Source organism: Mesoplodon bidens, assembly GCF_964165515.1.
Source record: "Mesoplodon bidens genome assembly, chromosome: 1".
Taxonomy (NCBI): domain Eukaryota; kingdom Metazoa; phylum Chordata; class Mammalia; order Artiodactyla; family Ziphiidae; genus Mesoplodon; species Mesoplodon bidens.
The window spans coordinates 54,753,605-54,770,096 of NC_138176.1; the positions used below are offsets into that span (position 1 = coordinate 54,753,605).

General features: G+C 36.7%; 1 protein-coding gene across 1 annotated transcript in view; it reads right to left on the reverse strand.

The window, feature by feature from the left end:
* Positions 1 to 16,492, reverse strand: part of ZCCHC4 (zinc finger CCHC-type containing 4) — a 61,048-nt gene that overhangs the window by 25,242 nt on the left and 19,314 nt on the right. Inside the window, 2 exon segments of the mRNA XM_081218551.1 lie at positions 11,741 to 11,821; positions 12,347 to 12,622. Of these exon segments, the coding sequence (XP_081074677.1) occupies positions 11,741 to 11,821; positions 12,347 to 12,622 (357 nt within the window).

The window sequence follows — 16,492 nt, forward strand, 5'->3', positions numbered from 1 at the left end:
CAAATACTAACAGCCATAAAAGGGGAAATCGACAGTAACACAATCATAGTAGGGGACTTTAACACCCCACTTTCACCAATGGACAGATCATCCAAAATGAAAATAAATAAGGAAACACAAGCTTTAAATGATACATTAAACGAGATGGACTTAGTTGATATTTATAGGACATTCCATCCAAAAACAACAGAATACACATTTTTCTCAAGTGCTCATGGAACATTCTCCAGGATAGATCATATCTTGGGTCACAAATCAAGCCTCGGTAATTTTAAGAAAATTGAAATTGTATCAAGTATCTTCTCCGACCACAATGCTACGAGACTAGACATCAATTACAGGAAAAGATGTGTAAAAAATACAAACACATGGAGGCTAAACAATACACTACTCAATAACGAAGTGATCACTGAAGAAATCAAAGAGGAAATTAAAAAATACCTAGAAACAAATGACAATGGAGACACGACGACCCAAAACCTATGGGACGCAGCAAAAGCAGTTCTAAGGGGGAAGTTTATAGCAATACAATCCCACCTTAAGAAACAGGAAGCATTTCGAGTAAACAACCTGACCCTGCACCTAAAGCAATTAGAGAAAGAAGAACAAAAATACCCCAAAGCTAGCAGAAGGAAAGAAATCATAAAGATCAGATCAGAAATAAATGAAAAAGAAATGAAGGAAACGATAGCAAAGATCAACCAAACTAAAAGCTGGTTCTTTGAGAAGATAAACAAAATTGACAAACCATTAGCCAGACTCATCAAGAAAAAAAGGGAGAAGACTCAAATCAATAGAATTAGAAATGAAAAAGGAGAAGTAACAACTGACACTGCAGAAATACAAAAGATTATGAGAGATTACTATAAGCAACTCTATTCCAATAAAATGGACAACCTGGAAGAAATGGACACATTCTTAGAAATGCACAACCTGCCAAGACTGACTCAGGAAGAAATAGAAAATATGAATAGACCAATCACAAGCACTGAAATTGAAACTGTGATTAAAAATCTTCCATCAAACAAAAGCCCAGGACCAGATGGCTTCACAGGTGAATTCTATCAAACATTTAGAGAAGAGCTAACACCTATCCTTCTCAAACTCTTCCAAAATATAGCAGAGGGAGGAACACTCCCAAACTCATTCTACGAGGCCACCATCACCTTGATACCAAAACCAGGCAAGGATGTCACAAAGAAAGAAAACTACAGGCCAATATCACTGATGAACATAGATGCAAAAATCCTCAACAAAATACTAGCAAACAGAATCCAAGAGCACATTAAAAGGATCATACACCATGATCAAGTGGGGTTTATCCCAGGAATGCAAGGATTCTTCAATATACGCAAATCAATCAATGTAATACACCATATTAACAAGTTGAAGGAGAAAAACCATATGATCATCTCAATAGATGCAGAGAAAGCTTTCGACAAAATTCAACACCCATTTATGATAAAAACCCTGCAGAAAGTAGGTATAGAGGGATCTTTCCTCAACATAATAAAGGCCATATATGACAAACCCACAGCCAACATTGTCCTCAATAGTGAAAAACTGAAACCATTTCCACTAAGATTAGGAACAAGACAAGGCTGCCCACTCTCACCACTCTTATTCAACATAGTTTTGGAAGTTTTAGCCACAGCAATCAGAGAAGAAAAGGAAATAAAAGGAATCCAAATTGGAAAAGAAGAAGTAAAGCTGTCACTGTTTGCAGATGACATGATACTATACATAGAGAATCCTAAAGATGCTACCGAAAAACTACTAGAGCTAATCAATGAATTTGGTAAAGTAGCAGGATATAAAATTAATGTACAGAAATCTCTGGCATTCCTGTACACTAATGATGAAAAATCTGAAAATGAAATCAAGAAAACACTCCCATTTACCATCGCAACAAAAAGAATAAAATATCTAGGAATAAACCTACCTAAGGAGACAAAAGACCTGTATGCAGAAAACTATAAGACACTGATGAAAGAAATTAAAGATGATACAAATAGATGGAGAGATATACCATGCTCCTGGATTGGAAGAATCAATATTGTGAAAATGACTCTACTACCCAAAGCAATCTACAGATTCAATGCAATCCCTATCAAACTACCACTGGCATTTTTCACAGAACTAGAACAAAAAATTTCAAAATTTGTTTGGAAAAACAAAAGGCCCCGAATAGCTAAAGCAATCTTGAGAACGAAAAACGGAGCTGGAGGAATCAGGCTCCCTGACTTCAGACTATACTACAAAGCTACAGTAATTAAGACAGTCTGGTACTGGCATAAAAACAGAAAGATAGATCAGTGGATCAGGATAGAAAGCCCAGAGATAAACCCACGCACATATGGCCAACTTATCTTTGATAAAGGAGCCAGGAATGTACAGTGGAGAAAGGACAGCCTCTTCAATAAGTGGTGCTGGGAAAACTGGACAGGGACATGTAAAAGTTTGAGATTAGATCATTCCCTAGCACCATACACAAAAATAAGCTCAAAATGGATTAAAGACTTAAATGTAAGGCCAGAAACTATCAAACTCTTAGAGGAAAACATAGGTAGAACACTCTATGACATAAATCACAGCAAGATCCTTTTGGACCCACCTCCTAGAGAAATGGAAATAAAAACAAAGATAAACAAATGGGACCTAATGAAACTTCAAAGCTTTTGCACAGCAAAGGAAACCATAAAGAAGACCAAAAGACAACCCTCAGAATGGGAGAAAATATTTGCAAATGAAGCAACTGACAAAGGATTAATCTCCAAAATTTATAAACAGCTCATGCAGCTCAATAGCAAAAAAACAGACAACCCAATCCAAAAATGGGCAGAAGACTTAAATAGGCATTTCTCCAAAGAAGATATACAGACTGCCAACAAACACATGAAAGAATGCTCAACATCATTAATCATTAGAGAAATGCAAATCAAAACTACAATGAGATATCATCTCACACCAGTCAGAATGGCCATCATCAAGAAATCTAGAAACAATAAATGCTGGAGAGGGTGTGGAGAAAAGGGAACACTCTTGCACTGTTGGTGGGAATGTAAATTGATACAGCCACTATGGAGAACAATATGGAGGTTCCTTAAAAAACTAAAAATAGAACTACCATATGACCCAGCAATCCCACTACTGGGCATATACCCTGAGAAAACCATAATTCAAAAAGAGACATGTACCAAAATGTTCATTGCAGCTCTATTCACAATAGCCCGGAGCTGGAAACAACCTAAGTGTCCATCATCAGATGAATGGGTAAAGAAGATGTGGCACATATATACAACGGAATATTACTCAGCCATAAAAAGAAACGAAACTGAGCTATTTGTAATGAGGTGGATAGACCTAGAGTCTGTCATACAGAGTGAAGTTAGTCAGAAAGAGAAAGACAAATACCGTATGCTAACACATATATACGGAATTAAAAAAAAAAAAAATGTCATGAAGAACCTAGGGGCAAAACGGGAATGAAGACGCAGACCTACTTGAGAATGGACTTGAGGATATGGGGAGGGGGAAGGGTGGGCTGTGACAAGGCGAAAGAGAGGCATGGACGTGTATACACTACCAAACGTAAGGTAGATAGATAGTGGGAAGCAGCCGCAGAGCACAGGGAGATCAGCTCGGTGCTTTGTGACCGCCTGGAGGGGTGGGATGGGGAGGGTGGGAGGGAGGGAGATGCATGAGGGAAGGGATGTGGGAACAGATGTATATGTATGACTGATTCACTTTGTTATAAAGCAGAAACTAATTAAAAAAATAAATAAATAAACTTTAAAAACAAAAAACAAACAAACAAAAAAAACACATATCATCTTCTGGTTCCTATGGACCAGAAGATTCTCCATAAATAATCATGTTCCTGATAGATTATTATGCAACTTAAGCTTGAGATGGGCTGGCAATTAAAATACATCTCTCATAGTTAATAATTTTAAGGAAAATATTGAATCAACATTTCTTCTCAACAGCTGTTAATTATTTTCTTCCGTGGTTAACAAAAAAAGGTATTTAATACAGTTTTTCTTGTCTATTGTGAATTAGCTTAATAAAATATGCTTCTCAATATGTAAGAGAAAAGAAGTACACGTATTTCATATATACTGAATTAGTGCCAGGAAAGAGGATATTTATTTACTGATTGAATCATTTTTTTCTTCTAACATACTACTTTAAAATGCAGTCAGTAATGAATGAGAGTACCAGCTTTGGGTATTAACATTTTATAAATTTTCACTAATTTACTAGGCAAAATTCATACCACATTATGGCTTAAATTTGCATGTATTTGACTTCTTACAAAACTGAGTTTTCTTTATTTCTTAATTTTATTTGTACTGCCTAGCTCTGTTTTTCCCATTTATGTCTATGGGCCTTAATGTCTTTCTTGCTGATTTCGGAGGTTTTTTTGTATAATATAGAAACCTCTTTTACCTCAATAGGATTTTGAACTTCCACAGTTTTGTCATAAACAATTCACATATGAACCACACCATCCTTCTACAGAATTCATAACCTAGTGGAAAGACTGAGAAAAAATCAGGGACACATCCTTACTTACACAGCTCCTTTAACCAAATCACGATACAGCGCTTCTTTGCTTCTACTTCTACTCGTGGTTATTTATGACCGTCTATAACTGATCACCAACCATGCTGAGTATTTAATACAACGGACAAGCCTAGTTTATCCTCTTCCTATTACACTGAGGCTAAGAGTACAGCTGTAGAGTCAGGTGGTCTGGTTTCAAACTCTGGGTCTCTCATTTATTAGCTGTGTAATCTTAGTAAGTTATTTAACCTATCTGAGCTCCCGTTTCTTCATCTACAAAATAGGAAAACAGTTTCTATAATACCTCATAGGACTTGGTAAGAATAAAGATAATGTATGTAAAGTGCTGAATACAATGCCAGCTACAAAGCATATACTGAAACGTCAGGTACCATTATTTTAATAAATACCAGCTATAAAGATGTATGTCTCAGTGACTCTAATGTTAGGGAATTATGTTTATGCCCAATCAAAATATCTCCTCCTATAATCTAGATCCGTTTCTTGTTATTCTGTGGAGATGGAAGAACAGCTGTTCCCCATTCTCAGTACAATATCCCTTAATATCACTTAAGATACTGTTAGTACATCTGATGATTTCATAAAACAAATTTGCACTGGAGAAATAAACAGAAGGTTTGAATAACTGAAAAATATTTAAACTATGTACTGTAACCCAAGGAACATTCCAAAACACGGTGGGACAATGTAAATTACCATTAATAAACAAATGTCTTCCTCTTTAACCAAATCCCAAATAGCTGATAATATAGCTATATCAGTTACTTAATTTACACATATATATTAATACTAGTACAGCTGTGGATCAACCATCATTTGAGAGTGTTCTTCGCTCTTGCATTGCTTTGTGTGGGCAAGGGAAAATACAATCTCTTTTTAAATATATTTTACCCCCCTCCATTTATTTTCATTGCTTCATGATGCAACAGTCATTTTTTAAAATTAAAAAAAAAATTATTTATGTAAAATTCAGCATAGCACACTCATCCAAAATGTTCTGGGCAGCAGTGGGCAGAGCCAGAGAGAGAAAAAAGCCAAGATTTCAGCTCTAAGTTTCCATCAAACACAAACAAGGAAGCATAATTATTCATATTTTAAATTATGAAAAACCACTCAACATCACCCTCTTAGAATAAAACTGGCCACAAAGAATTATTCTCTCCATTGAATAAGGCAAACAAAACCAATCAGAAATGCATGCACTTGAAAACTGCTCAAAAGGACATTCATTTAATTTGGCCATTCATTCTCTTTAAATCAGAGTCAGTTACCAAGTATGAAACATGTTCTACACAAAGGAAATGTAATCAAGAGCTGAATAAAACTAGTTCATGAAATGAGCCTAAGAAATACATTTTTTGATACAACTTTATTTGGATGATAGTTTGCCAAACAGAGTTTCATATCTTTCATGCTAAAATTAGAGCGTATAGAAATCCATCTTAGCAAATGTTAACTTCATATCTTAGACCCCCAGAAAAGGACATTTACCACACATCTACATACAGCCCTAGAGTTGAGGCAGTTCTCTGCAGCCTTGCACAGACCTTACTTAGGGCAACAACAAGCCAAAGTCAAAGTGCCAGAAGGAACTATTCAGTACCACTTTATACCACAAAGGAATGTTTCCCTGATTTAACTGTGGTCCTTGTGAGAAATCTGAACCAACCCCACACTCCATTATAGTGTAAATACAGGCAACAGGCTGAGTTCATCCTGGCTACAAACATATGTCAATAAACCAGCTATATCTTAGCACCCAATGTTGACCTTTTACAGAACTGACTAAGAAACAGAGTAGCTATCAAGGAAGCCATGCTAGGATACCACAGTAATATACCTTCAGCTTTTGTCTGCAACACACACACACAGGTTTACAGACAAAAAGAAAAAAGCATCTGTGTATTCCATAGGTTATAAAACAACTTTATCCACATCCCCTACTTGCTATTCTGACCAGGGGATTTGAACTACAGGCTCAAGAAAGGTAAAACTACAAGGCGTGGCATTTAAGGCAAAAGAGTTAAAGGGCCATATAAATCTTTCAAATTAAAAGTACATCAGGTGGGCTTCCCTGGTGGCGCAGTGGTTGGGAGTCCACCTGCCAATGCAGGGGACGCGGGTTCGTGTCCCGGTCCGGGATGATCCCACGTGCCGCCGAGCGGCTGGGCCCATCAGCCATGGCCGCTGAGCCTGCACGTCTGGAGCCTGTGCTCCGCAACAGGAGAGGCCACAGCAGTGAGAGGCCTGCGTACCGCAAAAAAAAAAAAAAAAAAAAAGTACATCAGGTAAGATGCAAAGAGTTCTGGAGAATGTGTGCAACGATATGAATGTACTTCACTTACTTAACACTACTGAACTATACACTTAAAAAATGGTTAACATGGTAAATTTTATATTTACTATATGTACTTTATTGCAATTTTTTAAAAAAAAAGTAAACAGGGCAGTAGCAATGAACAATAGATAATAAAATTTTAAAAAACAATTTATTTACAATAGCAACAAAAAGAATCAAGTGTTTAGGAACAAACTTAACAAAAGAAGTACACATCCTGCACACTGAAAACTACAAAATATTGTTTAAAGAACTTAAAGAATATCTAAATAAATGGAAAGACACCTCATACTCATGAACCAGAACACTTAATATTAAGATGAAAATACTCCTCAAATTGATCTATAAATTCAATGCAATCCCTATAGAAAGGCCAGTTGGCTTTTTTGTAGAAACTGAGAAGGTAATTCTAAAATTCATACAGAAGTGCAAGGAACCCACAATAGCCAAAACAATCTTGAAAGAGAATTAAGCTGAAAGACTCACATTTTGCAATTTCAAAACTCACTACAAAGCAACAATAATCAAGATTGCGTGGGACCGGCATAAGGACAGACATAGATCAATGGAATAGAATTTAGAGTCTACAAATAAATCCAAACATTTATGGTCGTTTGGTTTTCAATAAGGTTCCAAGACCATTCAATGGGAAAAGAATAATCATTTTAACAAATGGTGCCAAGGTAACTGGATATCCACATGCAAAGAATAAAGTTAGACCCCTACCTCACACCATATATAAAAATTACTCAGAAGAAATCAATGACCTAAATGTAAGAGCTAAAATTAAAAACTCTTAGAAGAAAACAAGTGTAAATATTCATGACTTTGGATTAGGCAATAGTTTCTTGGTATGATACCTAAAACACAAGCAACCAAAGAAAACAGAATGATTGGACTCCATCAAAAGTGAAAAAACACAAAGAATGGGAGAAAATATTTATGAATCATATATCTGATAGGGGTCTAGTATCCAGAATATATTGAGAACTCTTTCAACAATAAGACAAATAACCAATTTTAAAAATGGGCAAAGGACTGAATAGACATTTCTCCAAAAAGATAAACAATTGGCCATAAGCACATGAAAAGATGCTCAACAACATTAGCCACCAATAAAATGCAAAACAAACCACAATGAGACACTACTTCAAAAAGACAGAGAATAACAAGTGTTAACAAAGATGTGGAGAAATTGGAACTCTCATACATTGCTGTTGGTAAAGTAAAACAGTGCAGTCACCTTAGAAAACAGTCTGGGAGTTCCTCAAGAAGTTAAACATAGAATACCACATGACCAAGCAATTCTACTCCTAGGTATAAACCTGTTATGGCCTAGGGTGTGTCCCCCCAACTAATTCATATGCTGAAGCACTGATCCCTCAGTCTCTCAAAAGGTAACTATATTTGGAGAGAGGGCCCTTAAAGAGATAATTAAATTAATTTTTAAGCATTTATCCTTTAAAAATTTTTTTAATTGAAATATGATTGATGTACAATGTTATGTTAGTTTCAGGTGTACTAAGAGGTGACTAAGTTAAAAGGAAGTAATTAGGGTGGGCCCCAATGCATACGACTGGTGTCTTTATAAGAGGAGGAAATCTGGACACATAAAGAGATACCAGGGATGTGCATACACACAGGAAACACCATGTGATGACACAGTTAGAAGGCAGCTATCCACAAGCCAAGGAGAGAGATCTCAGAAGAAACCAAACCTGGGACTTCCCTGGTGGCACAGTGGTTAAGAATCCACCTGCCAATGCAGGGGACACAGGTTCGAGCCCTGGTCTGGGAAGATCCCACATGCCATGGAGCAACTAAGCCCATGTGCCACAACTACTGACCCTGTGCTCTAGAGCTTGCGAGCCACAACTACTGAGGCCGTGTGCCACAACTACTGAAGCCTGCACACCTAGAGCCCATGCTCTGCAACAAGTGAAGCCACCACAATGAGAAGCCCACACACCACAACAAAGAGTAGCCCCTGCTCTCCACAACTAGAGAAAGCCCGCGCACAGCAACAAAGACCCAACACAGCCAAAAATAAATAAATAAATAATAAAATAAATTTTTTAAAAAAGAAACCAAACCTACTGACACCCTTATCTTCGACTTCTAGCCTCCAAAACTGTGGGAAAATAAATTTCTATTGTTTAACACACCCAGTCTGTGGTATTTTGTTATGGCAGCCCTAGCAAATTAATACAATACCCAAGAGAGATGAAAATGTATGTGCTGCTGACAACTGACATATATTGTCTTGAATAATTCAGTTGTGGACATCTATTTTTTTTTTTTTTTTGTCTTTCTAGCACTTATATCTCCCCTCGTTTCAGTCAAACACCTATTTCCTATGGAGAACCCACTCCATAGCACCCTATCTGCCAGGCTACGGTAATGGTTCTGGAATGGCTATGTAACCCCAGGCAAGGTAGGCAGAGTACTCACTGGAGTTTTGCTGCTGGAGCTCTCAGGAAAGATTCTTTTTCTACTGGGCAGTTCAGCTGAGACTATGTAAGTTTAAAGCTGCTGCCCACCAAAGTCCTTGGCAGAATGAAGGAAGCTGTCTGCAGAATAAGGCCAGTACAGAGAGAAACACAGAATGAGAGGTAGAGAAAGACAGAGCTCTAAAAAATTATGTGAGGCCCAGGATCTCAACTGGACTGAAGCCTGTTATACCCTAGACTCCAGCAGTGTGAGCCAATACATTCGCAGTGACATAAATGGATTTCTGGGACTCTAATGAAAGAAAGATTCCTGACTAATATGAATGCCTGACTCTAAATACATGAATAACCTGGAAACCAGTTATTAACGCATTTGAAAACTGTTGTGGAACAAAGCAGGGGGATAGGTGGAAAAGGGGAAAGTTAGAAGGATGACAAGAGAGAAATATAGGCTATATAAGAAAGGCTTATATACACTTCCAAAAGCAAAGTTATTTCCAGAGGATAATTTAATTTTGGGGGCCAGACTGACTGGGGTTGAATCCTGAGCTGGACATTTATAAACTGTGACTTTGGTCAAGTTATTTAATTTCTTTGTATCTCAGTTTTCTATTCTGAGGAAAAGGAGAATGTTAATAGTATCTACCCTATAGGTCTATTGTGAGGATCAAAGGATTTAGAATAGGGTTTGACACGTGACAAGTATTCACTGAATACTAGTTATTGTTAATATTGTTATTATAAGACCTCAAAAGTTAAATTTCTACCTTTAAAATAATACATTTATAATAATTTAACAATAATACTTTAGGAAAGAAACATGGTAGTTAAAAAAGAAATTGAGATATTCATACAATGGGATATTATACAACCATAAAAGGAAGTACAGATATATGCTATGACATGGAGGAATTTTCAAAACATTATGCTAAAGTGAAAGAGGCCAGACATAAAGGTCACACATTGTATGATTCCATTTATATAAAACATCCAGAATAGACAAATCCATGGAGACAGAAAGCAGATTAGTGGTTATTAGGGGAAGTAAGGAGTTTCTTTGTAGTGTGATTAAAAATGTTCTGGAATCATGGGTGATGGCTGTAAAACCTAGTGAATATACCAAAAACTGCTGAAATATACACTTTAAAATGGTAAATTTTAGTGAATTATAACTCAATTTAAAAAAAGAATTTGAGTTTAAGAAGGAGTCCGTATTATCACTTATGGAATTCCATTTTCCCGAGGATTACTCACATCAAGCAGGTATTTGTAAAGTGTGTGCTAGTCCTGTTAATAAGGGATGAGGGTTACAGAAGGTGCGGGTTATTTCTGAGAAACATACATGCTTATATTAGATAAACTAAAGTTGACTTGGAAATCTAAAGAAAAATAAATAACGAAAGCTGTACTTTTTATTGTGACTTTCTACACTTTAAAAATCTGTCTGCCTGTTTTTAGGGAGAAAAAGCATATGTAATTTCATAGAGAACCTGAGTAATAATACTAGAGAGAATCCAGCAAATGCTGGAATATTGGCCAAATAGACTCTATCAGATTAAATAAAAAGAAACTCAAAGCCCGATTCCTTCAATACACTCAAGAACAAGTAAAATATACTAAGAACACGATGTCTTACAGACTCACCGTGAACTCCTGGAAATCAAACAATTACAGAAACTAGGAAGAGTACTGCAAGTTTACAGAATCAGAGAGTCTGAGGATGGACACATTTGCCATCCTCTGTTGTAAATCAAACGTCTGTATCTTCTCAATTACCACCAGAGGGGGGACTCAAGATGTGGTCCACTGTCTCACCTGTTTGTTCCAACACATCAGGTGCCATTTAATTCTGACCCTCTCCCACAAAGCTTATCTGTTTGTTTATCCTCTGCCTCAGGACTTTTCTATTTCCTAGTTAGCACTCCCTCCACTTCAGGTCATGTCCAGTGAAAGACAGTATGCACATCATCCAGTAAAAATATTAAAATACATGTCTTATCACACTTAAAACATCATGATGAAACAAAATTCTGGAGGAAATTTGGAATTACCCTTGAAAAATAAGTATATTAGAAGAAATTTCACTCAATTGAAATGTATCTCTAAATTATAAGCCAAAGACAACTAGACATATTCACAGAGAAAATTTAGGAAGCACACTAGCAAAAGGAGAAATCTACCATCTCCCTGTTTAAAATATGGAAGATTACATGTTTAGTCTATATGACTAAAATGATACCTTATAACCAATCACTACTTCTAAATGTTAAGTAAAGGATTGTAATAGGATTAATAAGACGAAAACATTAAAAAGAAACAGAACACAATGAAGGAGAATAAATATTATACTTTGTAAACCTACCGAAAATCAATATCCAATAAAAGGCTTTTAATGTTAGACTTCTTGTCACCTGATGCTTTCAACTTGATCAGCTCATGCAACCTAAAGCAATTAGTGAAAGCAAATTTAATTAGAAATTACAAATGCCATAGATAACAAGCAAACAAAAAACCCATCAATGTTCTCCTGATATTTCTAATATTTCAGTGAAACACTGAAGAAAATTTGGCAAGTATAAGCAAGGTTTAAATTTCACCAATATTTTTAACACAGTGGCTGGATCTCACCTGAAACAGAAAACTCTAAAATAATAAATAACTTAAGAATCAAATCAGAAAGAATCTCCTATCATGTATCAGAAATCTATAAAGATTTCTCTCAAATGGAATAAAGATTACAAACTCCTCAGAGAGGGACCATGCTTTATATTTCCTTTGTATACTTGAAGCTTCATGTCGTAACCTGCACATAGTACTGGGTTGGACAAAAAGTTCATTTGGGTTTTCCATATCTTACGGAAAAACCTGAACGAACTTTTTGGCCAATCCAATAAATAACTACTTAATAAATTTTCTTACAGTTTAAATAGTGGTGATGAGAGAATGTTTAAAATACCATATAACATACCTTGGTGTCCCAACACACAGTACTCTTCTGAACCCAAGGGTAGAGAGTAGGTCTATCAAGAACAGACAGCTCCTATCAGCAAACAAATACTGGGCATTTGTCTTCTTGTTTTCCAATGGATAAAGGAGTTGACTGGGCCTTTTTAACTGGGTGATAGAAATATCACCCACTATCTGATGCTCGCGATGCTTTTCCTCATCATCTGGCAACAGCAACTGCTGACATCTTTGACAAAACTTTCTCTGAGACAAGGGCAACTCAATAAACTTCAAGTACCTTCAAGACACAACAAAACACAAAGGAATACATTTTAAGTTTGTTGCTTTAAAGACAATTGATTTTCGCCAAGTTTAACATGCAAAAAGTATTATTACTTCCTAAAGAGTACTGCACGAAGAAGCAAAGGTACAAAACAATCTGTGGAATGTTGGCTAGGATTTATGTCTGGCTGCATACCTACAAAGTGGAAAAGAATCAGCGATTTCTTAAAAATTGAGATGCTCCAATTTAGTCACTGGCTGAAGATCAATATCCATTTAAAATGTGAATATAATATATTATTCAAACAACTTAGTAGTAATGGAGACTACTATCACCTTTAAATTTATTGACAAATCCATGTGTTCTAACTTGGAGGTGTTAAACAGTCTGGCTCAGTAAGACAGTCATTTTCAAATGAGAAATTAAGATCATTCTTCAATTTCTTATGGCATACATAGCAAGAAAAATTACCTCCTAAAAGAAAAAATGTTCCCACAAAGCTCCTCTATTCTTAGCAGTACTGATGGAGGCAGTTCTGAGAAGCTCACCCCCAAAGCAGCAAAACAATAATCAAAGCCTTAAGAAATACGACACCAGATAGCCTATTTGATCCCTTTCAAGTCATCTTTATATCTGATTTCAAAGTCACTACTTTGGGGTTTTTTTCCCCTCTCTTTTCATTTTATTACTGATGATTAAAGAGAGAAGACAATCACAGTACGCTTTTAAAACTGCTGATTTTGTATATGCAATCCAGCTAAGAATTCACAGTAAGATGGACTTCCCTGGTGGCACAGTGGTTAAGAATCCGCCTGCCAATGCAGGGGACATGGGTTCGAGCCCTGGTCCAGGAAGATCCCACATGCCGCAGAGCAACAAAGCCCATGCGCCACAACTACTGAGCCTGTATTCTAGAACTCGCGAGCCACAACTACTGAAGCCCATGTGCCTAGAGCCCCTGCTTCGCAACAAGAGAAGCCACCACAGTGAGAAGCCTGCGCGCCACAACGAAGAGTAGCCCCCGCTCACCACAACTAGAGAAAGCCCACACACAACAATGAAGACCCAAAGCAGCCAAAAATAAATAAATAAATTTTAAAAAATTTAAAAATTAAAAAAAAGAAAGCAGAGTAAGAAAACAAAAGAAAAATAAGTAAGATTATCATGGCTCATAGAGGGTCAGAAATGTCTAGATCTAAGCATGTCAAATAGTGCACTAAAGGATTCTTAGAGTTTGAGAACAGTCATATGATTTCAGCTGAACTAAACTCTGAACTGCACTGTAAAAACTGTGAACTTAACATAGAGTCAAAGTGGGTATTAAAACTTTCTGTATATAAGCACAGTTTCACTTCAAAGCACCCAAGGCAGTGAGAAATAGATATTCTGAATGGCGATGGCAAGAAATAAGCTCATCATGCTGGTAATTTAAATGTTTCTATTTCTATGATAACTGTTCTTTTGACAGCTTTATCTATGACTGGAAAGAAAAAGGAGCATGATACTAGAAGAAACTTTAATAGTAATTCAAAGTAAGAGTGTCAGTAGAGAAAAGGGCCCCTAAGACATGAGATGCAAGTGGAAGGAACTAGCACCCTCCTTGGCAACAGACACACTGAATTTACTACTATTACCATTCATTAGTAGCTGTTCATTGTTGAAGACTTCCACATTCAGCCACGAAAAAGCAAGAGAGACCAGATTTACCATCCTGGCCCTCAAAAAGTTGATAAAATATATGAAACTACAGTTTTAAGATATTGGACAAAAGAAAAAAGTAGGAAAAAAAAAAAGATGTTGGACAACTGGCAGCCCAAACAGTGAACGCCGAGAGAAGGGAAGAGATGAGTGAGCAGTACAGCTGCTCAGCTTCCTGCCTGTGGAGAGGTGGCTGCACAGGATGGAGGCCCCAAACATAGCACAACAAGTTGATGAGGCAGAGCTGAGAAATCGTGGAGGCCAAGGCAGCTGGATCCACAAGGCAGAGCACTGGATGGTATGCATGGAGTACACGGAAGGCAGACAGCAGACACTGAGCTAGTGCTCCAAGGCCTGCTGAGATTCCCCTCCAGCCTGTGCTGAGCACTGATTAGCAGGTGCGTGAAAAGACTACCTACCAAGAGAGAGAGGGCTGCTGGAAATGAGCAGGTAGAACAATCACCCAGGGTCCAGAGTGAGAAACCTCTGAATCCATACAGCCTCAGGAGTGGGAAGAAATCAGCCCTACCCCAAGGCTGCTCTGGTCCTCCAAAAGGCTTAAAGTTAAGCCTTCAAAAGCAAGGGACTATAAAGGATCAGCCAGTAAATATTTTGAGCTTGGCAGGCCATCCATTCTCTCTGTCATGACTATTCTATTGCTGCAGCACAAAAGCAACCATAAACCCGAAAAGAAATGAACAGGCATGGCCAGATTTGGCCTGCAAACTGTCACTGGCCAACTCCTGCTCAAGAGTATCAAACATTAGCCAAGTAACTTAACTGTATCTTAGAACAAAGCTCAAAAATAGGTAAAGGAATAAAAAGTATCCAGTATACAACAAGGTAAAAATCACACTGCCAGCACTGAATCAAATATAACCAGGTATGCAAAGAAACAAGAAAACATGACCCATGATTAGAGAAAAAAAAAAAATCAATCAATTCAAACCAACTCAGAAATGACAGAGATAATATAATCAGTAGGCAAAAACATTCAAGCCATTTTATTATAACTATATTCCATATGTTCCAGAAGGTAGAGGAAAGCATGAGCCTAAGGAAAGCCATGGAAAATATAAAAAGACCCAAATCAAACCTATAAAGATTTTTTAATTGTCTGAAATGAAAAATACCCTTGATGTGACTAACAGCAGTTCAGACACTACAGAAAACAAAAAAACATTGGTGTACTCGAAGGCACAGCCTTAGAAACTATCCAAAATGAAACACCAAAGGGCCTAAATACATGAAAATGGACCCCCGAAAGGGGGGAGGGGGAAGAAAATTTTTTAAAAAATAATGGTTAAAATTTTCTAAAATTACATTCAAAGATAAAAGAAGCTCAGTGAACCCCATGCACAAGAAATGAAGAAAACTATAAGATACATTATAATAAAATTATTAGAAGATCAGTTGATAAAGAGAAAAATCTTAAAAGAAACCAGAGGGAAAAAAGACACGGAAGAACAAAGGTAAGAATGATACCAGATTTCTCACTGGAAATTAGAAAACAGTGGAACAATACCAATTCTGTACAAATTCTTCCAAAAAACAGAAAGGAGGGTATAATTCATTTCATTAGGCAAACATTACTCCAATATCAAAACCAGAAAAAAATTATAAGAAAACTAAACACCAATATACTTCATGAACACAAACTCAAAATTATTAACAAAACTTTAGTCAATCAAAAACACATATATAAAGACGGTAATACATCATGACCAAGTGTAGTTGACCCCAGATACGCAAGGTTGCTTTAATGTTTGAATTCAATCAGTGCAATGCATCATATTAAAAATTTAAAAAAGAAAATGATCTCATTAGATACAGAAAAAAAGCCCTTGACAAAAATCAAACATCCATTTGTGATAAAGAATCTCAGAAAACTAGGAATAGAAGGGGACTTCCATAACCTAATAAAGGGCACCTAAGAAAAACTTACAGCTAACACCACTGATGAAAGACTGAATGCATTCTTCCTGAGGCTGGAATAAAGCAAGGATGTCTACGCTTAACATTTCTACTCAGCACTGACCAGGGATTCTAGCCACTTTGATAAGACAAGAAATAAAAGGCACAGATTAGAAAGGAAACATTAAAACTTCTTTACTCACAGACATGATCATGTATATAGAAAGTCCTAAGAAAATCTTCAAAAAAGCCGTTAAATAAGTAAGCTTATCA